Here is a 24,931-nt window from a genome sequence, read left to right as displayed (position 1 = left end):
AGGAAAAAGGAAAACTACAGACGCTGCACACTGACATTTCTGAAGATTTCGCTGCTGTGCGGTATCTGAGCGTGTCAGCGAAACCAGGGCAACAAGCTGCGATTGTAGTGGCCACAGGCCTCTGCTAGATATCTCCATTGGCTCAGCGTGAGATGCCGCTCTCGTTGTCGATTGACTTGAAAATTGCCATGGCGTCATCATGGTGGTCATTATCGGCCGCGGAGCACTACTAGACCACCACAGTATGCTATATTTGATCCGCCACACTTGCAAATTTGCCAGTGCTCAATAGCAAAACTAGTACACCAAATGCCAGTAGTGACTCAATTGATCCAGCAAATGGTGCCCAAACCTGCGGAGGTTTCCTACCATCAAATGGACTTGAACCACCCGGACAGCCTGTAGCATTCGGCTAGGACAGCTGACAAAAGGACGCATGTGGATAGTGTCTGGACGATTCTTTGTAGGAGCCGAGGTCGGTGGAAGCGACATTGCAGCGGGTCAAATACCCACATACAGCATTTGGCGTGACCGATTGAGTGATACAGCTAACGCCACGCTAAGTGCGCCTTACAGACAAACACCGCACTTGCATTATTCAATGAGTGTCCAAAACACGACCAATGCGGAATAGTGGCGGCGACTGTATCATGTAAAAGCGCGCATCATGCCCACCTCAGGCCATCCAACCTGTTCTAGCGGTCGCTCTCATTTCGGCAGAAATATTCACTCCTAACAAATCCCAAGCAATGGTGCTGGACCTTATGTTTAGGCCTCTACAGGCTCCGACAGTGTCAAGCATGGTTTGGCCAACCCTATCTATGGTCGTGGCAGTATACGTTGCTCGCCTCATCTACCACGCGTATTTCTCACCTCTGGCATCCATCCCAGGACCGTTTCTCAACAAGATATCCAATCTACCGCTCAACTACCAGCTGATCCGTGGACAATTTCACACCTACTCAGTCAAACTGCACGCCGAGTACGGCGAGGTTGTGCGCATTGGCTACGACCATATATCTCTTTCAAGCACCTCGGATACACGTATGGTTCTTGCCACTCATGCGTTTCGGAAGGGACGCATGTATAAGGAGATCGGCGGCAACGGATGTGAACCCAGCATGTTCGCTACAACACTTCCAGAAGTGAACAAGGCTCGTCGGCGTATGTTGGGGGATGCGTTTGCGACACACACGATGCGCGCTGTTGAAAACTTGGTGGTGGACGCTGGCGCCAGCGCGCTTATCACCGCATGGGACAGTGAGATTGCCAAGCAAGGACAAGTTGCCAGGGTTAACTACTACTACGCCTTTCACCGCATGGCGGTAGACGTTATTGGCGCAGTCGCTTTTGGCTCTAGCTTCAATATTCTGAAAACCGGGAACGCGGATATCATCGACTGGCTGCACGATACCGCGATGGTTGCTGCTATACGAAACCTTGCGCCATGGCTCGCAAGGAAACCATGGGCTTTTAAGAAGCTCAAGGAGTCACGCAGGAAAATTGAACAGATAACGTATGACTCTATCATTACCCGCAAGAAAGTGGTCAGCGAAACTGGGCTGCCACCGCGCATAGATGTGCTGCAAAAGTGCATCAATGCTAAAGACCCCGAGACAGGCCAAGGGCTCACGCCACCCCAACTCGAGTCCGAATTGATTCTGATGCTCGTGGCTGGTTCCGATACCACTGGCAGCACCCTGACATGGATAGTGATGAACTTGCTGCACAACCCAGAATGCTACAAGCGCGTTACAAACGAAATCCGCTCGACATTCCCCGACACTTCTCAAACGATCCCGTATGCCAATGCCAAAACAAGGCTACCATATCTCTCGGCTGTCATCTACGAAAGTATGCGGATTACCTCACCATCTGCTACAATGCTCACACGGAATGTGCCAGCAGAGGGGTGGCCATCCAAGGCTTCTTCATCCCGACTGGCTCACAGATTTGTCTGTCTTTTGGCGCCTGCCACCACAACCCTCGTCTGTGGAAGAACCCTGGTGTGTTTGACCCCGAGCGCTTCCTTGGCCCAGATTCAACCAAGAGGATCAATGACGTTCTTACGTTCAGCACTGGTGTTCGCGTCTGCATTGGACGAAACCTGGCAATGCTCGATATCTTCACAGCGCTTGCCAATATTCTACGCCGGTATGATTTCAAGCTGCCCGATGATGCACCGTACGGTCCTCACAGACTGAGCCCCAGCGGCATACCAGTTGAGGTGCCTGGGTTGTCTTATCTTGTTACCGGACCAGTAAACCCCAAGAATAATTGCTGGGTCAGCATCTCTCTGGCCTGATATAGCTACTTTTTATCACTAAACTTTCCAGATTCAACATGCCTGGGGCCATGAGGCTTGGGAGTTTATATGCAGTTCATAGTGTGCATATAGTGGACAGCAGGTGAAAGAACTAGTATTTGCAGGATGCTTACATCTTCACAGATATAGCTGGACAGATGGATGGATGGGCTTGCTTGTGCACAGCAGCTATCTAATATGCACATCAAAGGTCTGTGGAATGATGGAACGCATGTTGCATATTATTTAGCCATTCAGATTAGTGTACTGCAGCCCAGCCCACGTCTATACTGTGCACGCTTGGTGGTGGAGGCGTGAGAGTGAGGCCATGGTGGCGTTGCTGCCAGCAGTAGTAGAGGGCGGGAGACACACTATGGTAGGCAAATGTGTAGACAGTGCGGACATGTTCTACTTTATCCAATTTACGTCAATTGTTGATTTGGACAAAGAATGGGGACTCTGCACTCACCACTAGCGCCATGCAGCGTACCCCTTTTCTAGTATTATGTGAGGATGCACAATACTGTGCTAGAATTGTCGTTGGCATACCATGATAGCGAGCGTTGTAGTGGATACCGGGCCACTGCATCCAGGACACCACTCTCTTCAGATATACTGCCCGTATCCACTTGTTGCTGACATCCCATGGATCCTCAGACGGCAAAAAGCCTCAACCCTTAGGTGCATGCAGCTGGTGCGCGACACGATCGAGACACGCAAGAGGCATATCCAGGAAACTGGGAGACCACCGCGTGACGATATTCTGCAAAGATTTATCGATGCGCGAGACCCCGAGACCGGCCAAAAGCTTACACCAGCTCAGCTTGAGGCAGAGATCAAGCTGATGCTCCTTTCTGGATCCGATACCACAGGCAATATGCTGTCATTTGCAATCATGAATCTGATGCACTGCCCAGAATGCTACAAGAGAGTGACCGAGGAAGTGCGCTCGACGTTCCCTGACTCGTCACAGCTGATATCTTTTGCCGATGCCAACTCAAAGCTGCCGTATCTCTCGGCAGTCATCCATGAGAGCATGCGTCTTAACCCCTCCTTCGCAAGCGTGCTCCAGCGATGTGTTCCAGCAGAGGTGTCACCTTCCAGGACTGCTTCATTCCAGGCGGTTCAAATGTCTGTGTGTCGGTTGCTGCATGCCACCGCAACCCACAGCTTTGGGCCAACCCTGGCATGTTCGATCCCGAGCGGTTTCTCGGTCCTGATTCTGCCAACAGGCTGAGAGATATCTTGACGTTCAGCTCTGGTGCTCGCCTTTGTCCTGGACGGCATTTGGCAATGCTTGAAATCTACACCGTCCTTGCCAATATCGTACGTAAATACGACTTTTCGCTGCCCAATGACGCTCCATATGGCCCGCATAGAGTCAACATGGATGGCATCCCGGTTGAAGTTCCAGCGGAGACATTTGGCGTGACTGGTCCAAAGAATCCAAGCGACAACTGCTGGGTCAACATTTCTCTTGCCGAAACTGCTTGAAACATAGTGGTAGATGTCTTTGGAAGATACATGCCATGTGCAGATTACACCTAGTCAGCTTTGTGTCGATATATGTGGCAACGATGAAGTACATTGCCATCGACCTGCATTTATTAGGAATACGTGCCTTGGTTTATGTATGGAGTTTACCATCACTGAGTTTAAAAAGTTAGAAATGTACTCTGGTAGAGGATGAAAAACGGATAGAAAGAGTAAAGCAAAAACTTTTGTTTAGTAGTCGTGGTTGTAGGGCACCATGTTACGCTGCGGTTCGACGATCCAGCTTTCAGCGCCGTCTTGCTGGAAGAACCCGTCGTTACCATCCTTGCCGACCATCTTGCCAACAGAGCCCTTATGTGCTCCGCGCATGACAATGACGCGATCGCCTTTCTGCGGGCGCGAGGGCCGCGGGTTAAAGTGCGCAGCGCTGGTCTGGTCAATGCTCTGCATGACGCCTGTCTCAAGCTTGATGGTGGCAGTGTGGCGCTCAGATGACACATCAACAACTGTGCCGCGCTGGCCCAGCAGCTGCACCACAGCGCCCGCAGTGGCCCAACTAAAGAACCCGCCGTCCTGGTTGGCATTCACGCTGCCAGAAGCAGCAGGGGTTGGGGCATCGTAGTACGAGCGTGACGCAGGAGTCCCGGCGCCAGGGGTCTGTGGGAAGGGCCCGCCTGGGGTCTGAGGGATTCCACCCGGTGTGGCGGGCGCAGGTGTGCCCCAGCTACCACTTGGCGTTGCATCAGTATTCCACTTGCTGGCAGCAGGCGTCGGCGCAGCGTCCCAGCCAGAATTGCCACTGGGCGTGCTGGCAGCAGCATCCCAACCACCATTCCCGCTCGGCGTACTGCCGACGTTCCACCCAGAATTTCCGCTAGGCGTACTGGCAGCACCCCAGCCCCCGCTCCCCCCAGCCGCCGAGCTGTTAGTGGCACCAGTGTCCCATGAGCCGTAGGTGCTGCTGCCGGGTGTGGCCACAGGTGTCTGGCGCGTATCGCTGTAGGTGCTACGCGGGGGAGCGCCCCAGCCGCCAGCATCATTGCCAGAGGAGGCTCCGCCAGATCTGTATCCGCCGCCGTTAGAGCCGCTACCACTGGTACCTCTGTATCCGCCGCCGCTGCCGCCGCCGCCCATCGGCGCATTATTGAACTCGAGCGCTGGGATAGCCTCTCCAGATGGCAGTTTGACAACCAGCTTCTCCTTCTCGATATTGACGATGCGTGCGTTAGTGTGCAGCTCAACGCGGCACATCATGTCAGTGGCATCCTTGACAATACCCATGTAGCCCTTGTAGGGCCCACGGTTGGCTGTAACGTTCTTCCCAATGAGCGGGTCGCGACCGCCACGAAGATTGCCGACGCGCCCACCACGGGATCCACCCCGGCCACGGCCACGATCGTTGCTGGAGCGGTTGTTACGAGTTGCATACGGATCCAGCTGTGTTCTTCCGTGCGTTGACAGCCTCAAGCTGGCGTGTGCGCACAGTGAATACGCCACCAGAGCTGGCCTGGTCGCGAGCCAGCACAAATGTCACAAACCGGGTGATCTGAAGCACTGTGCCCTGCCTACGGGCGCCGTTAGGTCTCACGCACCACATCGCCGCGCCTCATCGGATTCCCGTTAAAATCAACACCCGTGCGCTCGAACCCGCTGCGGGCCGGCCGGACCGACTGCTGGCCAACAGTACGCGTGTCGTTGCGCTCGTCAAGAATGGTCAACGTGTCGCGGTCGACCTTGAGAACTACTCCGACAGTGTTGCCCTCAAGGAACACAAGGTCATGCACGTCGAGTCCCACCATTGCGCCTTGCTTGTTGCCGCCCGTACTGCTGCCAATATCGCTTGAGATACGCAAATCCTTGGCCAGCACACGGATCTCCTGCTTTGGTTACATCGGCATACATAGTGACCACAGCATCTGATACCCCAACCACCATTCCCGTCTCGTTGCGATGGCGGCCATTCAGAACCTTGACAGTGGTCACCGGCACGGAAGCGCTTGCGCAGCTGGCGCGCCGGGAAGCTCATGACGCTGGCCCGACCGTTGCGCATCAGCCCGCCGAGCTCAGGAACGATCTTGACAGTGTCGTCGCCTTCAATGCCACGAACCACACCAACAACCCCGGCCAAATCGCCCTCCACAACCTCGACCTGCTCTCCAGGCAAAAGGTCCCGCGCCTGAAAGTCCATTGGCCTCGTCGACGCCATCCATCGTGCTAGCCGCAGCAGCCTGGCTGGCAAGCGCAGCAATGGCAGCCTGCTCGTCACCGTCATCAGCTTCGCCAGCGGCGAATCTGGCAATCTCCTCGAGCGTAGGCTGCACATTTTCTACCTGCAGCGAGGTGAGCCGCATGTCCTTGTGCAGATAGCCGTTAATGAAGCGGTCATTTCTCCACAGAATCTCGTTTTGCCGGGACGATAGGCCACGCGGGTCGCTAGCGCCGGGCTTCATCGACACTGAACAGACGCTGAGGAGGCCGGACGCCGCTGCGCGAGCTGCGTGCTTCGGCATCATAGTCAAGACGTGGGATAAGCCGCACCTCAACGCTGTCGGATGACTCCAGCACCGACACAACCTGGGCCAGATCGCCTGCGTAGTTTCCACGACGCACACGCACCCACGACGACGGGTTGATCTTGGGCGCATGCGACTTGACCCTGACAACATCCACCATGTCGTCAATGGGCACCAGCGTCAGCTTCCACGCCTGCACACCGGGGATGCCCTTCGAGAGCCGCCTGTGCATCGGAATGGCTGCGTGCCTCCACGTAAATATAGCCCGAGAGTCCGTCACGGCAGTACACCGACAGGACACCGGTCAGCTTCTTGGAGCCCGGACCAGTTGAAAATGCGTCGTGCTGCTGCAAACAGCGCATCGCGCTCCTTACCGGGGATACACCGCGCCATCCACAGATGTGGGTCGTTGATTCCAGGAAGCAGCAACCGCTGCGGCATCCAGTCGGACTCGACTGGTGGGGCTTCACGCCGCGACGAAGTTGCATAGCCGCTGTACCGCTCGCGCAAGCGCGCCTCCATCGCATCGGCGTCCATCACGTCATCGTCCTGGAACACGGCAGGCCGCATCGAGCTGCGATGCCGCAAAGCGTCCTTCTCAGCCGACGCCAACTCGGCCTCGTTATCCTCAATGAAGTCGCCGAGCTCGGCGCCATCGTCGTCATCTTCATCCTCATCTGTTTCCACACTGGCCTCGATATCAAGGAAGTTGTTCGTTCTCTGGCGCTTTTTCTTGGGTTTGCTCTACAGAGAGGTAGGATCGAGCTTAAGTAGTCTCGGGCCAGTGAACAACCTGCCTGCTGTTAGGGCTAATACTGTCTGCTTACTTACCGATTTCGCCTCAGAGTACCCATAGTCGTCCTCTTCGTCATCGTGGTAGCCGTGTCCATTGTCGCTTTCGTCCGAATAGTCCTGGTTCTTGCGACGCGTGCCCAGCCTCGCCTGGTTGTCGTCCGAGTACTGCCCGTCGTCCGAGTCGTCAAACAGACCCTCTACCGTGTCAGACATGCTGTTTTACTTGTACTTGCAATACCCTGCCAAAGAGCTGATATGGGAAAGGAAAAACAAAGGAAAAGGAGGGCTGAATATTGCGCAAATTGAGAAGGGAGAATAAGATTACGGACGGAGCTTGGTTGCAACACGAAAAATAAAATAAAAATTTGGCGCCGGGCAGTGCTGCTGGTGGTTTCCTCATGAGCAACTGAACTCTGCGTATGGTTAGCAATCACGTGATTGCATATTTGGTTGCGGGCTTTTGAGTGCATCAGCTACACGACGTGTAGCGCTGCTGTATCGTGCTAAGCGGTTGGACTGGTTGGCTGGTTGGCTGGTTGGAAGGGTTTATTAAGTAAATGAGTGAACTCTGGTGCTGCTCTCCCGCGCACCGCTGACAGCTAGGCATCCAGTCGATCGCCCCTAGACAGAATAGCCCAAGGCTCCGTAGTAACGAAGGAGAAATGGCAAATAGGATATGAGGTGGAGAATGGGGAATGAAGATAGAATATGGAGGTAGTGGAGAGATCCCCCACATGGATTCCTTGATAGATTTAGACGGCGATAGCCCTTGGCTGGGCACCCAAAGCAGGCTGTCCAGCCGCCGACGCCGGAGGGAGCACTGTTGGCGCCACCAGTGGTTGAGAGCTTCTCGGTACGGTACAGCTCATAGATCTCGTTGTGGGTCCTGTCACGCAGGTCGCCGATATGCGAGTTGAGCAGAACGTAGCGCAGACGGTCAAAGTCCGAGTGCTCGTCATTGTCAACCTGGACGACGCCCCATGGGTACGTGCGGACGCGCACGGGGCGGCCATCCTCATTGATGACCTCCTCGCAGCCGACGACAGCAAACGGCATCAGGGCACGCAGCTCGAGGTTCTCCTCAACAGTCTCCTCGTCGTCATCATCAGAGTTCGGGAAGTTGAACACAGGGATGTTGTAGGCAGCAATGTCAGCCATGATGCGCTGCTTGAACAGCACAAGCTCACGCGGCGTTCAGCTGTGTCGCTGCGGCCAATAACCGGGATGATGTTGGCGCGGTATCCGAGCCGCTTCATCAGCTCGATGTCGAGCTCGCGCAGTGGAGTGGCCGGTGGGTGTGATGAAGTACAGGAGCGCATGCACCCGCGAGTCCTTTGACTTGGGGTTTCGCTTGATCCGGTTCTCCTCTGCCAACACGTCGTCAAACTGCGCTTCGAGGTACTCGGTGATTTGCGTGAAGCAGTTTTCGTTGTCCAGGCCGTCACCAAACCCCGGAGTGTCGATGATGTTCAGGATGATTCGCATGCCGTCCTCCTCCATGTCGACACTGTGATGCTTGAACTGCATCGGCTCGGCGATGTGTGCCTGCTCGGGATTCTCCTTGTCGTCGGCGGGAACCACTGTGCGCTCGCACAATGTGTTCAGGAATGTCGTGCGGCCGAGGCCAGGACTCGCCCACCAGCATCAGGTTGAACGGCAGACCCTTTTTGGCATTCTTGTATCTATGGCTGCCCGGACGCGATACGTGGCTGTAGACGCTGGGTGCGACATTCGGCTCATCAAAAGATCCAGTGTCTCTCATTTCTCAGAACAGGGACGGCGGTTGATTAGATGTTAGGGTGTATTGCTTTTCGCAGCTGTGGTCCAAAGAAGAGGCAGGAATGTAGATGATGCTAGCAGCCGCTAATAATAGTATTAATGGCGCGGAATATTGAAAAAGGAAACAGGCAGGGTAATATGAAGACGGATATGTGAACGAAATTGTCGAGGGGAAGAAAGAAAGGTGAACGCCGCAGAGGGTGTGCTAGCATGGCGTCTGGGCATGGAGAACGGAGCGACAATGTGGGGAGGAAAATGCTGGCCAGAATAGAAAATAAACCGTACGCATAAAAGGATACAAAACGGTTTTCAAAACAGACGACAGTAAACATTCCTAGCATTATTCAAACACGTCCGCAAAAAAGACCCATGTCTCTCCACACCTACTTCAAAATAATTCCTGGAGGGAGGGGAGCACGACGCCTCCGCTCAACCCGCATGCAAGGCCTACCCCCTTTTGTTTCCTAGTCTCACCTTCCCCTGCTGTGCTGGAGAGCGAAGTGGGTCGATGCATGCTCCAGGCGCACATCCGGGAAACCAGCTACGCAAACTATTTTTCGGCATTGGTGACAGAGTCACTTATTAGCAGTGTCTGTAGCCTACCGAAAACGGTATAGCTAGACCTCATCGTATTCTCGAAGGTCCCTTGGCCAGAATCGCAGTCCCACGCAGTTCCAGCAATTGCCGCTGACACAGAAGGTCATATGGGTGCAAGACGCGCGATAAAAAAGCCACACCCTACCCCCTCTGTGTGAAACACGCGCAACATGTGCATGTGGCGCTGTTGCAAGATTGTTGCCTTGCATTTCAGCAGAGAAAGCCACACCACGCTCCTGGTAAGACAGCACCATCCGTATGAAGAAAACCAACTCACTCTTCCTGCTGCTGCGACTACTACATCCGTGCTGGATCGCATCAGGGCTATTCGCATGGTATGCGTGTTGCACCCAGGTGGCATATGGGCTCGTGCGTGTATGTGCATGAAACGCCAGATGCTGGCTTGTTTTCTATCTTCATCTTGTAGCCCACTGACGGGCACTACTCGTGCGCGATATAAATCCAGACACGCACCTCTCAATTTAGTGACTTTAGCAGCACTAGCAAAATCAGCACTTCAAATACAATTGTCCAACCCACTGCCAGCATTTTAGCAACCCGTACCAATACACTCTCCTGCCTAATACTAGAAGCCTCTTCGCAGCAATGCACATCTCTGCACAGTACGCTGTCCTACTGCTCGCAACATCCGCCGCTGCGTGGGATGCCAGCCAGCTGAGCGAAAAGCTTCGCAAGGAGCTCTGTAGTGAGCAAGTTCTCTACTGCACAAACGTTTGCGGCGGTGAAGGATACACCCGCGAGGCCTTCTGCAACCCAGCGACGCTTGGCTCCAAATGCCAATGCAGCAACGGCGCTGAAGCTTCCGTCCGGCGCTACCAGTGGCCGGCATTCCAGCGTGTGTGCGAGGCGCAGCGCAACGAGTGCCGGACTGCCTGCGATAAGAGCAAGATCCCAGCACACGAAAAGAGCTATTGCTTCAGCATGTGCGATTACCGCATGGCGTGCAGCTCCGATGACGCGCCAGACCTCAAGATCATGGTCGACAAGTTTGACGATAACACAGGATTCGGGAAACCCAAGCCCAAGGTCGATCCAAAGTCGCCAGTGGTGATGGATATGTCCGATGATGCCGACGAGCTCGGCCAAAAGAAGGACAAGAAGAAGGGCGATGGTTTGTCGTCCAAGAAGCGCGCAAGCCCGGTGCCTGTTGGGAAGGACAGCGGCGCGACCAGCCTGGCTGGTGCGGTGGCAGCTCTGGGCATGGCAGCCCTGATGGCCGGCAGTCTCTTCTAAACAACACACTTGTTCTACTCCATGTTACTTTTTGAATCCCATGTTATCAGACACTATTGGCTCTTCGTTTTTGATCGACTCGGCTCGCGACTAGCGAAAAATGTTGGACTTTATCGCCAGCTTGGATCGAAAATGCGCTCACGCAAATAAATGCTTCTCTCTTCGCTTGTGTAAAAAAACTCGCTCCAAATTTACAGTTTTTGTTCCAAAATGCTCACCAGAATCGCTTCAACCCGATACACGCTCGCTCTGGCGCACGCCTAGCCGGCTCTCCCGGACACTCAAAACCACAGCTGCGCTCCGAATGGGTGCTAACGGTAAGGACGCCTGCTTTTCAAAAAACAAGTAGCAAACACCGCATTTCAACGTCAGCGCTGAATGATACAGAATGCTGACTGGTTTGAGACTATTTGCGTTTTGGTAGACTTGGCAGGAGAGAAGACCCAGCGGAAACCGTCGATCGCTACGCAGGGAACCGTCCTGAAGGGCCTGAACATTTACAAGGATGGCAAAGACCCGGTCGCGCTGAAGGACGAGGAGTACCCTGAGTGGCTATGGACGCTGCTGGACACGCCAGCAGAGGAGTCGCTTGGTGAGCGCGAAAGGCAGCGTGTGCAGCGGTCCAAGGTCATCAAGGAGGCCAACTTTATGAAGAGCAAGAAGAAGTAAGGAGTAGCTTTCGTGAATGTCATTATACATACCCTTGAAGAAGCTCTGTATTTTGAAGAGAGAAATGGTGTATACAAGGGACCCTGTTAGGCACTCTGCTAGACGGCGGCAGCTTTGCCCTTGCCCTTGTCCTTGAAGCCGCGGCGCAGCATGTGGTGGTGTGTTGGTTTCCGAGCTGTGGGCCGGCTTGGGCCGGGCGATCCGGCTCTATTCGTTGTTGCAGGCAGCGACCGCGTCCCCGACGACGACGCGCTGCCACCACTCGCAGAGAGGGATGCAGAGAGGGTTTCGCGCGAGTACTTCAGATATGCTGATGCAGTGACCGAATTAGGGATCGTCGAAACTCCGTAATCGCTGTTGGTGTGCCGGTGGTGGTTGCTGGAACTAGCAGGAGGTGCTGGTGCGGAAGGCAGGCAAGACTGGGGGTACATCATGGCCAGGCGAGTATCCGTCGGGTGATGATACAAACTGGTTCTGGGTCGTCTTGCGGCGGGTAGATTTGGCGCGGCGTCAGCAGCCCTGAGCGCAGCAGCTCATCTTCGACCTCTGCCTCAACTTCCATCTCAGCCAGCCGATCGCGGTTCAGTGCCGGACGGTACTGCAGGTCAGTAGCTGGATCGTAGCCCTGATAAGGCATGGTTTGAGATTCGCCCGTTCCACTTTGGCCGCTGTGATACCGCTGACTGGGTGCCACTAGCCTCCAGCCCGCCTAGTGCTTGACGAAGACCCGCCATTTTTGGAGATGCATAGGTCTTGAGACCCATACAAAGGCCCATCCATTGTCCGTGCACGGCGAAGTATTGCCGGCTTCGATCCTCCCGGCGCACCCGCCAGTGGTGCTCTTGATGAGCTGCTGCCACTCGCATTGCTGTGTGCAAACGCAGAGATGTCGTCATCAGAATCCAGTCGGGCAGCCAACGGCGAATTGCGGCTGGCCCCCCTGGAGTCGTTTGAAAGCCCGCCCAAAATAACGTTGTCGCTGAACTGACGGCTGTGAACCAGGTGTCATGAGTGTGGACAGCGAAGACGGCAGGCTGGTATTGGGGGTGATCGGCGTTGTCGCCTGGCCAGCAGCAGTGCCGTGCCACAGCATCGGCCCGATGCTAGTGCGTGCATGGGGCGGGTCCTTGACCAGCTGCAGGTTTTTTATCCTCCTGCATGCAGCACGCAGCTCCTGCATGCGTGCCTTTGCCGATTCGAGCTCCAGCATCGCGGTATGCTCCAGGGCCTTGCACATTCCGGCGGCCCGCTCCCGCTCGTACCGGACCAGCTCGTGTTTGACCATGTCGCATGAATCAGCGTACTCTTGTCGGGCCAGATCCAGCTCGCGCTCAGCCAGTATTTCTTGCTCGTTGGCATACTTCACTGATGGTGTGTCGCTCGGATACTGCACACGCAGGCTGTTGGCCTTGGCCGAGTACCCCTGCTGCCGTTGCATCGCCCTCTCGTACATTATCAGGGTCTGGGTCGCGTTGTTCATCACGTCCTTGATGCCACCCAGCATTGTCCGGTATTCCATGACCGTGTCAGCAAAGTTAAAGTCCTTCCAAACCGCCTACACGCAAACAGCAGTGGTGCATGATTAGATAGTAGTACCTTTGCACCCAATATAGTTTCCAGTTCCACTGCATGGCAACGGTGAATAATGCTGGTACCGAGGCGAACACACCACGTGGCATAGCGAGGGCATGCTTCACCAAAGGCCATTGGGACGGCAGCAGGGTCGAGCTACTACCCTGTTTTCGCACTTACTACTTCTCGGTTGGACCAGTAATTAGACTCTGATGCATTCTGAAGCAGTCCAAGCGAGACCGTTAGCCGCTCGTGGTCCTCGCCTTCCGGCTTTGTGACTGACCCATCGTCATACGGCGCCATCGATTCCGACCGAAACGCATTCTCGATAGCCATCGTCACCTTGACCACACCCTTGTCCAGCACCTCCTCCTGCGCGTGCATGTTGGACATCGCATCTGCCAGGTCCTTCGTGTACTCTTCCACGCGCAAAATATACTCGCGCCGCTGCTCTTCTTCGTCCTCATCATAGTCGTTGATGTCCCCAATCGGAGTGTACATCCTGAAGCCCTGGTCAGCGATGCCTGTGAACATGTTGAACAGCTTCGATGAAAACGATTTTTTGTCTGCACCACCAACCTCGTCGTGGGACATTCTGCCCGAAATGAAATGGTCAAAGGAGCCGTTCTCGCACACACTCTCGCGTGCACCCAACCGGTTGAGCCACCGCTCGATCTGTGACCGCTGCCGCTCGATTGCGAGCGAGTCAGCAAGCTTTTTTGTGCTGGGCCGCTCTGACAGTGGTGGCAGGATCTGTAGTCGGAAGCTCTGCAAAAGCTTCTTTTGCAACCATTCGCACTGGTCCCACGTCCGATCTAATGTTCGCGTGATTCGTGCGCCTGCTACTCCTGGTGTGCCGCCATTGCTGTTACTACTGCTGCTGTCTGACCCCGAGGAATTCGGCTGAGGCACCGTCGATAGCGGCAACTCATTTGCTGAGTACTCATCCGTGGGCGACGTGACCGCGCTGAAAGTCGCAGGACCGGTGTGAACCTGGGGCTCTATTTGTTGCGTACGCCAGTTAGTATGCGGACAAAGAATGGCGGAGCCGAAGAATGCACATCTGCAACCAGGCCAGCCTGTGGACGTGGGCGGGTGGGGGCGAGAGAGACCTGGAATCAACTAAACGCAGAACATCGAATTGACAAACATGGCCGAGATCGACAGCTCCTCCCTATAGACCAATACGAGCGAGAGGAACCGCCAGGCCATGCAGGCGATGGGAACGGTTCTCCCCCACCTCCTGCCGATGAACCAGGTAGACCGTCCTTCCAGAGAAGCACTCATGTACTTACCACCTCTTCCAGGTATATGGAGAATGTAATCGTTCCCTTCGTTGGCTGGGCCCGGAAAACTATGAAGCGGTATCGCATTGCGCCGCCAGACACCCGTCTGCTTTCTGTTTAGAACTGTGTGTTAAAGGCGCCCGTGCTGGTGGTGTGGGAGAGTCTTCTCCGTATGTATACGTGTCAGTTAACCGGAATTTTAAGCTGTGAAATTGCGAGCGCACTGCCAAGGAAAGCGGAATATGCGGAGCGACAGGAGCTTTAAAAGTAGCCGGATAGACTGAACTCGCTTCGAATGGCCGGAAACAACCGCAAGAAAGGAAAACCTCACAAAAAGGGTATCTGAGAAACTTTTAAAAAGAAAAACAGCGGAGGACGTGAACGAACGAAGTGCGAAATGGAAAGGGCAGGGAAAATGTAAATAGTAGAAAGGGAGAAAAAGAAAATTCAAAAATAAAGCTTGGGCGAAAAAGGGTTCAAGGGCGGATCCAGAACACAGCATGCTCTTCAGAGTGCGCGTTTGTATCCCCTTCACCTTCACAAACATAGGAGGCACAAATGGACCTGGAATGAGTCCAAATCGCACTTTTCAGGTGAGCATAGGTTTCGTCATAGCCGGGCCAGCACCATTCCCGGACCTCTGGGCAGACCGTCTGCCACTACACCGCTCTCTTCACGGTCCGCAAATAGGCCCTCATACCTAGCAGCCCTATTCCACAAACCCCCCGCTTATTTTTAGCTCAGAAGAAACAATTGTTTGTCCATCAGCATTTTGATATTGCAATCGCCTTGTTTCTGAATAGGGCCAACACTGCTGTTGCTGCGTGCTATCTGTTACATTGAGGCGGCATCAGCTGATGTCCTCTGGAGCTCTGGCGGCTCAAAGAGCAAGACATGGCGGTGGTCAACGAGGGTGTTCGCAGTACATATGCGCTCTGTACTTCAACTTTGGTAAACAGATTTACCGATATAAGAGACAAGGTCCTATCATTGGTGATGTCGATCGTTGGCTGGCAGATCGACGGATACAAAGCTAAACGGTGAAGGTGAGGCAAGGAAATTATGTTGAAGGCTATATATAGTGCCGCACTGATTTGTCAAATGAGAAACTGGCTGGCCAAGCCCATGTCCCAGGTGAAACTCTCGCTGAACAGGCCGCCATATTGAACCTCTTTTTCTTCAACGGTGGTGGTAAACCTTACTTCATACATGAACCAAGGCACATATTCCTAATAAATGCAGGTCGATGGCAATGTACTTCATCGTTGCCACATCTATCGACACAAAGCTGACTAGGTGTGATCCGCACATGTGCATGTATCTTCCAAAGACATCCACCACTATGTTTCAAGCAGTTTTGGCAAGAGAAATGTTGACCCAGCAGTTGTCGCTTGGATTCTTTGGACCAGTCACGCCAAATGTCTCCTGCTGGAACTTCAACCGGGATGCCATTCATGTGGACTCTATGCAGGCCATATGGAGCGTCATTGGGCAACGAAAAGTCGTATTTACGTACGATATTGGCAAGGAACGGTGTGGATTTCAAGCATTGCCAAATGCCGTCCAGGACAAAGGCGAACACCAGAGCTGAACGTCAAGATATCTCTCAGCCTGTTGGCAGAATCAGGACCGAGAAACCGCTCGGGATCGAACATGCCAGGGTTGGCCCAAAGCCGTGGGTTGCGGTGGCATGCAGCAACCGACACACAGACATTTGAACCGCCTGGAATGAAGCAGTCCTGGAAGGTGACACCTCTGCTGGAACACATCGCTGGAGCACGCTTGCGAAGGAGGGGTTAAGACGCATGCTCTCATGGATGACTGCCGAGAGATACGGCAGCTTTGACTTGGCATCGGCAAAGGATATCAGCTGTGACGAGTCAGAGAACGTCGAGCGCACTTCCTCGGTCACTCTCTTGTAGCACTCTGGGTAGTGCATCAGGTTCATGATTGCAAATGACAGCATATTGCCTGTCGTCTGAGGATCCATGGAATGTCAGCAACAAGTGGAACCTGTCCTGCAAATATGGAAAAGCCTGTTGTGTCGTGAACCATGTCAATAATGGCCATGACGCCGGTTCTCAGAGTGGTAAATCTTGCACCAAAGAACAGCTCGCCGATGACGTCGTAGCCATGCAATGGAACGAGTAGAAATAGTTGACTCTAGCTGCCTCTCCTTGCTTGGAAATATCGCTGTCCCACGTGTTCATGAGCGAGCTGACTCCTGTATCCACCACCAGACTCTCGACGTTACACATCGTGCGCATCGAAAACGCATCGCCTATCTGGCGTCGACGGAGCTTGTTGATCTCAGGATCGGTTGTGGAGAATGTATCTAATACAGCACCGCAGTTAACAATGTCCTCATACATGCGACCCTTCCGAAATGCATGGGTGGCAAGAACAAGGCGGGTATCGGAGGTGCTGGATAGAGATATATGGTCGTGGCCGATGCGCACCACCTCGCCGTATTTCTCGTGGAGTTCAGTAGAGTATGAATGGTACTGCCCGCAAAAAAGCTTGTACATGAGCGGAAGATTGGAGAGCCTGTTCATGAACGGTCTGGGGATGCGGGCAAGTGGGGTGAAAAATGCATGGCGAATCAGCCGTGCGACGTATACTGCCACAACCAGAGTGATGACAGGCCAGAAGGTGGCAGACCCAATAGGCCGTTGCAAAGCGCCGAGTATATGCTCTAGAATCATTTTTATAAGGTAGGAGATATTGAATAGCTACCTAGAGAGAAAGTGGATACAGGCAGTATATCTGGAGAGAGTGGTGTCCTGGATGCAGTGGCTCGGTATCCAGTACAACGCTCGCTATCATGCTATGCCAACGACAATCCTAGCACAGTATTGTGCATCCTCGCATAATACTAGAAAAGGGGGTACGGTGCATGGCGCTAGTGGTGAGTGCAGAGTCTCCATTCTTTGTCCAAATCAACAATTGAGGTAAATTGGATGAAGTAGAACATGTCCGCACTACCTACACATTTGCCTACCATAGTGTGTCTCCCGCCCTCTACTACTGCTGGCAGCAACGCCACCATGGCCTCATTCTCACGCCTTCACCGCCAAGCGTGCACAGTACAGACGTAGGCTGGGCTGCAGTACACTAATCTGAATGGCTAAATAGTATGCAACATGCGTTCCATCATTCCGCAGACCTTTGATGCGCATATTGGATAGCTGCTGTGCACAAGCAAGCCCATACATCTATCTGTCCAGCCATATCTGTGAAGATGTAGGCATCCTGCAAATACTAGTTCTTTCACCTGTTGTCCACTATATGCACACTACTAACTGCATATAACCCCCCCAAGCCTCATGGCCCCAGGCATGTTGGATCTGGAAAGTTTAGTGATAAAAAGTAGCTATATCAGGCCAGAGAAATGTTGACCCAGCAATTATTCTTGGGGTTTACTGGTCCGGTAACGAGATAAGACAACCCAGGCACCTCAACTGGTATGCCGCTAGGGCTCAGTCTGTGAGGACCGTACGGGGCATCATCGGGCAGCTTGAAATCATACCGGCGTAGAATATTGGCAAGCGCTGTGAAGATATCTAGCATTGCCAGGTTTCGTCCAATGCAGACGCGAACACCAGTGCTGAACGTAAGAACGTCACTGATCCTCTTGGTTGAATCTGGGCCAAGGAAGCGCTCGGGGTCAAACACACCAGGGTTCTTCCACAGACGAGGGTTGTGGTGGCAGGCGCCAAAAGACAGACAAATCTGTGAGCCAGTCGAGATGAAGAAGCCTTGGATGGTCCACGCCCTCTGCCGGCACATTCCGTGTGAGCATTGTAGCAGATGGTGAGGTAATCCGCATGCTTTCGTAGATGACAGCCGAGAGATATGGTAGCTTTGTTTTGGCATCGGCATACGAGATCGTTTGAGAAGTGTGGGGGAATGTCGAACGGATTTCGTGTGTAACGCGCTTGTAGCATTCTGGGTTGTGCAGCAAGTTCATCACTATCCATGTCAGGGTGCTGCCTGTGGTATCGGAACCAGCCACGAGCATCAGAATCAATTCGGACTCGAGTTGGGGTGGCGTGAGCCCTTGGCCTGTCTCGGGGTCTTTAGCATTGATGCACCTTTGCAGCACATCTATGCGCGGTGGCAGCCCAGTTTCGCTGACCACTTTCTTGCGGGTCATGATAGAGTCATATGTTATCTGTTCAATTTTCCTGCGTGACTCCTTGAGCTTCTTAAAAGCCCATGGTTTCCTTGCGAGCCATGGCGCAAGGTTTCGTATAGGCAGCAACCATCGCGGTATCGTGCAGCCAGTCGATGATATCCGCGTTCCTGGTTTTCAGAATATTGAAGCTAGAGCCAAAAGCGACTGCGCCAATAACGTCTACTGCCATGCGGTGAAAGGCGTAGTAGTAGTTAACCCTGGCAACTGGTCCTTGCTTGGCAATCTCGCTGTCCCATGCGGTGATAAGCGCGCTGGCACCAGCGTCCACCACCAAGTCTTCAACAGCGCGCATCGTGTGTGCCGCAAACGCATCCCCCAACATACGCCGACGAGCCTTGTTCACTTCTGGAAGTGTTGTAGTAAACATGCTGGGCTCACATCCGTTGCCGCCGATCTCCCTATACATGCGTCCCTTCCGAAACGCATGAGTGGCAAGAACCATACGTGTATCCGAGGTGCTTGAAAGAGATATATGGTCGTAGCCGATGCGCACAACCTCGCCGTACTTGGCGTGCAGTTTGACTGAGTAGGTGTGAAATTGTCCACGGATTAACTGGTAGTTGAGCGGTAGATTGGATATCTTGTTGAGAAACGGCCCTGGGATGGATGCCAGAGGTGAGAAATACGCGTGGTAGATGAGGCGAGCAACGTATACTGCCACGACCATAGATAGGGTTGGCCAAACCATGCTTGACACTGTCGGAGCCTGTAGAGGCCTAAACATAAGGTCCAGCACCATTGCTTGGGATTCGTTAGGAGTGAATATTTCTGCCGAAATGAGAGCGACCGCTAGAACAGGTTGGATGGCCTGAGGTGGGCATGATGCGCGCTTTTACATGATACAGTCGCCACCACTATTCCGCATTGGTCGTGTTTTGGACACCCACTGAATAATGCAAGTGCGGTGTTTGTCTGCAAGGCGCACTTGGCGTGGCGTTAGCTGTATCAATCAGTCACGCCAAATGCTGTATGTGGGTATCTGGCCCGCTGCAATGTCGCCTCCACCGACCTCGGCTCCTACAAAGAATCGTCCAGACACTATCCACATGCGTCCTTTTGTCAGCTGTCCTAGCTGAATGCTACAGGCTGTCCGGGTGGTTCAAGTCCATTTGATGGTAGGAAACCTCCGTAGGCTTGGGCACCATTTGCCTGGATAACTGTCACTACTGGCATTTGGTGTACTAGTTTTGCTATTGAGCACTGGCAAATTTGCAAGTGTGGCGGATCAAATATAGCATACTGTGATGGTCTAGTAGTGCTCCGCGGCTGATAATGACCACCATGATGACGCCATGGCAATTTCAGGTCGATCGACAACGAGAGTGGCATCTCACGCTGAGCCAATGGAGATATCTAGCAGAGGTCTGTGGCCACTACAATCGTAGCTTGTTGCCCTGGTTTTGCTGACATGCTCAGATACCGCACAGCAGCGAAATATTCAGAAATGTCAGTGTGCAGCGTCTGTAGTTTTCCTTTTTTCCTTTTCTTCAGTTTTGAACGCTGGTGTCTATGAATATGGTTTATATTCAGTTTAAAAACATGAATCATAAACGCAGTAGTAGTGTTTGCGATTTGCCCAAGTCAGCGCGGACTGTGAACAGCGATATATATTCAGATCAATATAATCTCAGTGTTCCCTGGCACTACGAGATACAGTGTAATAGCCAAGCTGGGTGAATGTCGAAAGGTTGAAATCATCTAATACATTTTGTCTACGGCCTAGTAAAACACACTGCGAGTGAGGTGGATCGGGATGCCCTTCATCTCATCGGCAAACTCCTTTGCGTAGTCCCAGATATAAAAATCCAGCAAAATCGCATTAACGTGCATGCCTAGCGCTGTAATCTGCCTCCGGATGAGCTCGACGGCCCAGATGCTGTTCCCCCTGATCTCGACCTCCCACGGATGGCCGCTCTCCAACAGTTCTCCGTTCTGTTTGCACTCCAGGTAGTTGAATAGCCGCTCCGAATAGCTCAGAGCCCCAAAGTGGTACAGTGCCTGGGGGACACGGTAGTCAGCAAACATTGTGATATTATCGATATCCGCGAACTGGCACTGGCCCTTGCCCTCGAAGCATGCCCATAGGTCGGCAACCAGAATCTGCGCGCGCTTGTAAATGCACACTATCCTATCCATGTACATGTGCTCGTCGCGGAAGCATGTAAAGTCGCGCACAACCATCTCCACCAGGCGCTGTGCCGAGCCCTGTGCCTGCCGCAGAACATTAGAGAATTTGCCCTGGTACTTTTCCAGCAGCACCCGACCAACCTCGTTCAGCACACTTACACGCTCATCCAGCATTGGAATCGGCTCCTGAGTTTCAGTATCATCTGTCCTGAAGATGTACGACACTTGCTCTCTTGTAATGCCTGCACAGTACGCTGCATCGGTGATAGGGATGCCCTCGCGCATGGCCCGGTTCACTGCTGCGCATAATGTCCAGTACCCGCGGTACGCCTGGCCGTCAAGTGACACTGTGTACTGGTTTGCCTGCGGCTTGTCGGTCCAGAACGAAAAGTTCAGGCTATCCACGACAAAGATCCACTCTATGGCTGCAGAGTCAGCAACGCTGGGCGTCAGAGTGTTCTTCTTCCACTCGGCCGTCGAGTACCCGATCTGCTGCATCCTTTGCATGATCTTCTGCGCGGCAGCCTTGACGCCGTTGAGCGGCACGGAGACGTCCTGGCTGGTCCTGTTGATGAACTCGGCCGAGTCCAGCACACGGTCGGCGGCGAGGCGAATTTCAGCAACAGGCATTTTGGGTAAATGGGGCAAATAAAGAGAGTTTGTGTAAAACGGAAGCAGAGGAAAAGGAACCGAAAAAATAACGAAAAACAAAGAAAATTTTTTATGCAAGCTTGCGCAGCGTTACTGATATGCGGCGCCCATCGAGGACTGGGTCACCCGAATGGTGCAGAGCTGGAAACCCATGTGACCAGCGGAACCGTGCATCGCCCGCCATCGCGTAGATATCCCCTGGCTTGATCCATGCCGATACCTCGCCTGGGACCACCCCGTTGTCATGGTCTGCATACCTTGCTGCTCTCTCAATATCATCGTCCTTGACTGGTCTCAAGCGCAAAAGCGCGGGCGCACCAAAACTAAAGCCAGCGATCCCATCGCCGAACCTCAAAAGATCGATATGGTCGCCGATTCCCTCGCCTGGGTCGTATAGGTTGATGATTGCTTGATCAAACAGCACAGGGCGCTCACGCACCTCCTTTGGCAGCAGCAGTGGATGCTCGCAGCACATGCGGGACAGGAATCCAAAGGGCGTGGAGGCGTCGGTCATGGCGCCAAAGTGCATTCCCTGGTTGATCCTCTTTGCGGACGTGTCGGTGGAGGTGTGGGGAAAGTACTCGGCGGAGAGCCAGTTAAAGAATGCGGTGCAGAGGGCTGGGTGAAGAGCGTTGCGGTGGATCTTGAAGCCTGGCACCGGCTCGTCGATGTGAGGGGTGCTAGCGGACCCGAGGAAGGTGGAATCGTTCATTAGCTGGAGCAAGGCGTCGTGGTGTGCGAATTCGTTGTCGATTTTGTCTGGAGAGTCGGCTCCTTCTCCATCAGACGCGTCGCCAAACAGCTCTGCAAACAGCTCCTGCGTATCAGCCATACTAACATATAAAGCACATGCACGCATGCTGGTTGTGTAAAATGCATTGATGCAGCAACAGAACATACACACAGGACAAATTGCATTTTTATGGTAAGTGACGGGGGCGTGCTTATCGCCGCTGCTTCTTGCCGCCCTTGCCGCCCTTGCGGATCTTCTTGGCCTCGTCCACCGAGATCCGCTTGCTGTTGTCGTCGTCGTTGTCATCGCGCGACCGCTTGCCTTTGCCCTTGCTGCCCTTCTTGGCCTGCAGTTCCTTGAGCTCCAGCGTGGCCATGCGCTGTGCCTCGTTGACGCGCTCCTGCAGAAGCATGATTTCATCCTTGTTGCCCGGGAATTCGTCCAGCTTTTTGCCAATGACCTGCTCGATACGCTGCAGCAGCTCCACGTCGTACTGGGTCACAAATGAGATAGCACGGCCCGAGCGGCCAGCGCGGGCTGTGCGACCGACACGGTGGATATAGTCCTTGGAGTGGGTCGGAATGTCGTAGTTGACGACAATGTCGACGGCCGGGATGTCGAGGCCACGCGAGGCCACATCGGTGGCCACCAGGACGTTGCGCTTACCAGACTTGAACTTGTTCAGCGCTCCCATGCGGCGATCCATGCTGAGCTGGCCATGCAAAGGAATAGCCTCGATGCCCAGGTTGCGCAGCAGCAAACCGATACGCAGGACCTCGTTACAGGTGCGCGCAAACACAATCGCCGACTGTCCCGCCATTTCGTTCAGCAGCCACACCAGATAGCAGTCCTTGCGCTTGAATGGGAAGAACATGTAGTATTGCAGCAGCTTGTCGGCAGTTGAGTACTTTGTCGACACCTCAACCTTGACAGGGTTTGTCAGCGACGCCCTCTGCAGCTTCGCTACCTTGGTGGTCATGGTGGCCGAGAACAAGAACGTGTTTCGCTCGCGTGGGATGACCTTTAGGATCTGGTCAATCTTGGGCCCAAAGTCGAGGTCCAGCAGCCGATCTGCCTCATCCATGACCAGGTATTTTAGCGTGCGCAGCGAAAAGCCCTTGGTGTTCTCCAGGTGGTCCTGCAGACGGCCTGGGGTGCACACCACCACGTGTGGCTTACGCGACAGGGCGATTTGCTGTGCAATCATGTCCATGCCGCCAACGACTACTGCGCACCGCGCGCCAATCGCCGAACCCAGCGCCTCAAATGTCTCTGCAATCTGGAACGCCAGCTCGCGCGTCGGCGCCATCACGCATGCAAACAGCGGGGATGGGTTCTCCCAGAGCGCCTGCAGGATCGGGAGCGCAAAGGCAGCGGTCTTTCCGGAGCCGGTCTGCGCCAGGCCGATCACGTCGCGGCCCTGCAGGGCCCAAGGAATCGCGTCGCGCTGGATCTCGGTGGGTGCCTTGAAGCCAAGCTTGTCGCAGGCCTCGCACAGCTGTGTCATGACGCCGATATCGGCAAACGATTTGGGTGCCTCTTCTGTGTCCGACATTGTGGAATTGAGGTAGCTGGAGGCGAGGATAAATGAAGAGACAGTGGTGAAGGAGAGCTTACCAATGCGCTCCAAAAAAGTTTGAACAAAAAAGCCGAGGATCCGCAGTGATCCGATCCGCAGTGATTGGTCTATGGATCAGATCGCTATGCAGAGGCAACTCGCTGTTTATTGCGCCGACTAGCAGGATCGACGTTGACCAAAGCCGCACGCGAACCGAGCAGTACCGGCAATGTTTACATTTGCAAAGTCACAATTGTCGTTGCAATGGCGATCATGCAGCATGTCGCTGCCGACGATGACGGCACGGACGATATGTGGCGATGTCCTGGCATCCCATGGAGGCGGGCTAAACCCCGAGTCACATCAGCCTAGCCCAAGGCGATATTCCACCCAATCCCGCACGGGCTGTGGTGGTGGTGGTTGTGTGTGTGTGGGACCATCAGTCTGTGGGCACTGCGGGACGATGGGGTTTAGAAAAGCTAATTATAGATCGCCTGGAGCCCGGAATAGCCGAGGTCTGGATAAAAGGTGGGATTGCTTGTGCATGGGGACGGGCTGCCTCTGGAGAAAAACAAAAAGAAAGTTTGCAGTGGCAGGCTCTGTGCAGGCTGCAATCCGGTGGCGAGAGACCGTGTGCAAAGAGAAAAGAAAAAGGACGAGGCAATAAAGCATTAACTGCTTGGAACTGCCCAAGGGAATGTTGTGAGAATTACATGTGTGGAGGTGTGCATGCCCTCGCTCCACGCTAGAGCGCTGGCCATCCCCTCCCCAAAAAAAGCGGTTCACAGTGAAGAAAAAGTCGACTGGCTGCTGTATTGTGTCTGCGCGGGTGGATTCAGCCAGTGGGCGAGGGATGTAGGTTAAAGGGCGGGCGGTTGCAGCTCTTGTCTGCGCTAAACAATCCTGCTCGCCTTTTTCCACTCATCCAGTCTCTAGGCCTTCCTTGGTTACACACATCGCCTGTGTGTTGTATTAATAGCCTGGTTCAGCCACTATTTTGCTGTGCTATCCGTTCTCCGATTCTATAAATCTCGCCCTTGCTCTCTGTCGTGGCTGGTTGGCCCAGAGGCATCTTTTTCTCTCAGTAAAAGACACGGCTGTTTAGCGAATAGAGTGGTGTATTTTCGTGCCCAGCAAAGAAAGTAATAGCGTACTTGCTTGGACTGGTGATCCCCCTTCCTTCGCGTTTGTTTTTGTGTTCAATCTTGGGTCTTCTCACTCGCTCTGCTCCAGCATCCCTCCCTTCTTTCTGTCCACCTAGGCTTTCTCGTTTTCAGCTTATTCTTCGTTTTTCTACCCGTCTCCCGTCTTCGCCGCAACACTCCCTCTTCCCTTTCATCGTCCACCTTACTATACGACCTACATTTTTTCATTCCACCGTTTCACATATCCTGCCATGA

The 24,931-nt window shown here is 53.7% G+C and overlaps 13 protein-coding genes across 13 annotated transcripts; 5 read left to right on the top strand and 8 right to left on the bottom strand.

Annotated features, from left to right (window-relative positions):
• The first annotated feature begins 690 nt into the window (after positions 1–690).
• DL89DRAFT_268297 (cytochrome P450) lies at positions 691–2,369 on the top strand. The gene is made up of 2 exons (XM_040887866.1): positions 691–1,898; positions 1,952–2,369. Exons 1-2 carry the CDS (start codon positions 801–803, stop codon positions 2,303–2,305), a joined length of 1,452 nt encoding a protein of 483 aa, XP_040743029.1. The 5' UTR covers positions 691–800; the 3' UTR covers positions 2,306–2,369.
• Positions 2,370–2,855: 486 nt separating this feature from the next.
• On the top strand, positions 2,856–3,799 carry DL89DRAFT_258337 (cytochrome P450; the record flags this gene model as incomplete). Its single annotated transcript, XM_040885602.1, has 2 exons — positions 2,856–3,440; positions 3,476–3,799. 2 exons carry the CDS (start codon positions 2,856–2,858, stop codon positions 3,797–3,799), a joined length of 909 nt encoding a protein of 302 aa, XP_040743028.1.
• Positions 3,800–3,847: 48 nt separating this feature from the next.
• Positions 3,848–7,483, bottom strand: DL89DRAFT_268296 (uncharacterized protein). Its single transcript, XM_040887865.1, has 9 exons — positions 7,144–7,483; positions 6,638–7,056; positions 6,261–6,536; positions 6,001–6,232; positions 5,774–5,975; positions 5,690–5,715; positions 5,392–5,655; positions 5,259–5,360; positions 3,848–5,236 (listed from the first exon to the last, which is right to left on the bottom strand). The coding sequence occupies exons 1-9, from the start codon at positions 7,318–7,320 to the stop codon at positions 4,031–4,033; spliced, it is 2,904 nt and encodes a 967-aa protein (XP_040743027.1). The 5' UTR covers positions 7,321–7,483; the 3' UTR covers positions 3,848–4,030.
• Positions 7,484–7,865: 382 nt separating this feature from the next.
• Positions 7,866–9,143, bottom strand: DL89DRAFT_268295 (cell division/GTP binding protein; the record flags this gene model as incomplete). The annotated part of the gene is made up of 4 exons (XM_040887864.1): positions 8,747–9,143; positions 8,431–8,694; positions 8,295–8,378; positions 7,866–8,274 (listed from the first exon to the last, which is right to left on the bottom strand). Coding segments are annotated over exons 1-4 (880 nt in total), but the record flags the coding sequence as incomplete, so codon positions are not given.
• Positions 9,144–9,847: 704 nt separating this feature from the next.
• DL89DRAFT_174326 (uncharacterized protein) lies at positions 9,848–11,120 on the top strand. The gene has a single exon (XM_040883839.1). It carries the CDS (start codon positions 10,090–10,092, stop codon positions 10,735–10,737), a length of 648 nt encoding a protein of 215 aa, XP_040743025.1. The 5' UTR covers positions 9,848–10,089; the 3' UTR covers positions 10,738–11,120.
• Positions 11,121–11,184: 64 nt separating this feature from the next.
• On the top strand, positions 11,185–11,400 carry DL89DRAFT_204474 (uncharacterized protein; the record flags this gene model as incomplete). Its single annotated transcript, XM_040884049.1, has 1 exon — positions 11,185–11,400. A coding segment is annotated over one exon (216 nt), but the record flags the coding sequence as incomplete, so codon positions are not given.
• A 670-nt stretch (positions 11,401–12,070) lies between these two features.
• On the bottom strand, positions 12,071–14,557 carry DL89DRAFT_174350 (uncharacterized protein). Its single transcript, XM_040883840.1, has 3 exons — positions 14,270–14,557; positions 13,159–13,979; positions 12,071–12,961 (listed from the first exon to the last, which is right to left on the bottom strand). The coding sequence occupies exons 1-3, from the start codon at positions 14,349–14,351 to the stop codon at positions 12,302–12,304; spliced, it is 1,563 nt and encodes a 520-aa protein (XP_040743023.1). The 5' UTR covers positions 14,352–14,557; the 3' UTR covers positions 12,071–12,301.
• Positions 14,558–16,231: 1,674 nt separating this feature from the next.
• DL89DRAFT_174320 (uncharacterized protein) lies at positions 16,232–17,146 on the bottom strand. Its single transcript, XM_040883838.1, has one exon. It carries the CDS (start codon positions 16,967–16,969, stop codon positions 16,346–16,348), a length of 624 nt encoding a protein of 207 aa, XP_040743022.1. The 5' UTR covers positions 16,970–17,146; the 3' UTR covers positions 16,232–16,345.
• Positions 17,147–17,580: 434 nt separating this feature from the next.
• On the bottom strand, positions 17,581–19,260 carry DL89DRAFT_268292 (cytochrome P450). Its single transcript, XM_040887863.1, has 3 exons — positions 18,530–19,260; positions 18,037–18,471; positions 17,581–17,996 (listed from the first exon to the last, which is right to left on the bottom strand). Exons 1-3 carry the CDS (start codon positions 19,148–19,150, stop codon positions 17,643–17,645), a joined length of 1,410 nt encoding a protein of 469 aa, XP_040743021.1. The 5' UTR covers positions 19,151–19,260; the 3' UTR covers positions 17,581–17,642.
• An 828-nt stretch (positions 19,261–20,088) lies between these two features.
• Positions 20,089–21,274, bottom strand: DL89DRAFT_268291 (uncharacterized protein). Its single transcript, XM_040887862.1, has one exon. The coding sequence runs from the start codon at positions 21,217–21,219 to the stop codon at positions 20,182–20,184; it is 1,038 nt and encodes a 345-aa protein (XP_040743020.1). The 5' UTR covers positions 21,220–21,274; the 3' UTR covers positions 20,089–20,181.
• A 36-nt stretch (positions 21,275–21,310) lies between these two features.
• Positions 21,311–22,072, bottom strand: DL89DRAFT_293695 (uncharacterized protein; the record flags this gene model as incomplete). Its single annotated transcript, XM_040890414.1, has 1 exon — positions 21,311–22,072. One exon carries the CDS (start codon positions 22,070–22,072, stop codon positions 21,311–21,313), a length of 762 nt encoding a protein of 253 aa, XP_040743019.1.
• Positions 22,073–22,095: 23 nt separating this feature from the next.
• Positions 22,096–23,644, bottom strand: DL89DRAFT_174299 (DEAD-domain-containing protein). Its single transcript, XM_040883837.1, has one exon. The coding sequence runs from the start codon at positions 23,526–23,528 to the stop codon at positions 22,185–22,187; it is 1,344 nt and encodes a 447-aa protein (XP_040743018.1). The 5' UTR covers positions 23,529–23,644; the 3' UTR covers positions 22,096–22,184.
• DL89DRAFT_174298 (uncharacterized protein) lies at positions 23,645–24,340 on the top strand. Its single transcript, XM_040883836.1, has one exon. The coding sequence runs from the start codon at positions 23,761–23,763 to the stop codon at positions 24,196–24,198; it is 438 nt and encodes a 145-aa protein (XP_040743017.1). The 5' UTR covers positions 23,645–23,760; the 3' UTR covers positions 24,199–24,340.
• The last annotated feature ends 591 nt before the right edge of the window (positions 24,341–24,931 follow it).

This window comes from Linderina pennispora, assembly GCF_002104995.1.
Source record: "Linderina pennispora strain ATCC 12442 chromosome Unknown DL89scaffold_8, whole genome shotgun sequence".
In the NCBI taxonomy this organism is placed as follows: domain Eukaryota; kingdom Fungi; phylum Kickxellomycota; class Kickxellomycetes; order Kickxellales; family Kickxellaceae; genus Linderina; species Linderina pennispora.
Note: the sequence above shows the minus strand (reverse complement) of the source record. Positions and strands in the feature narration are given on the sequence as shown.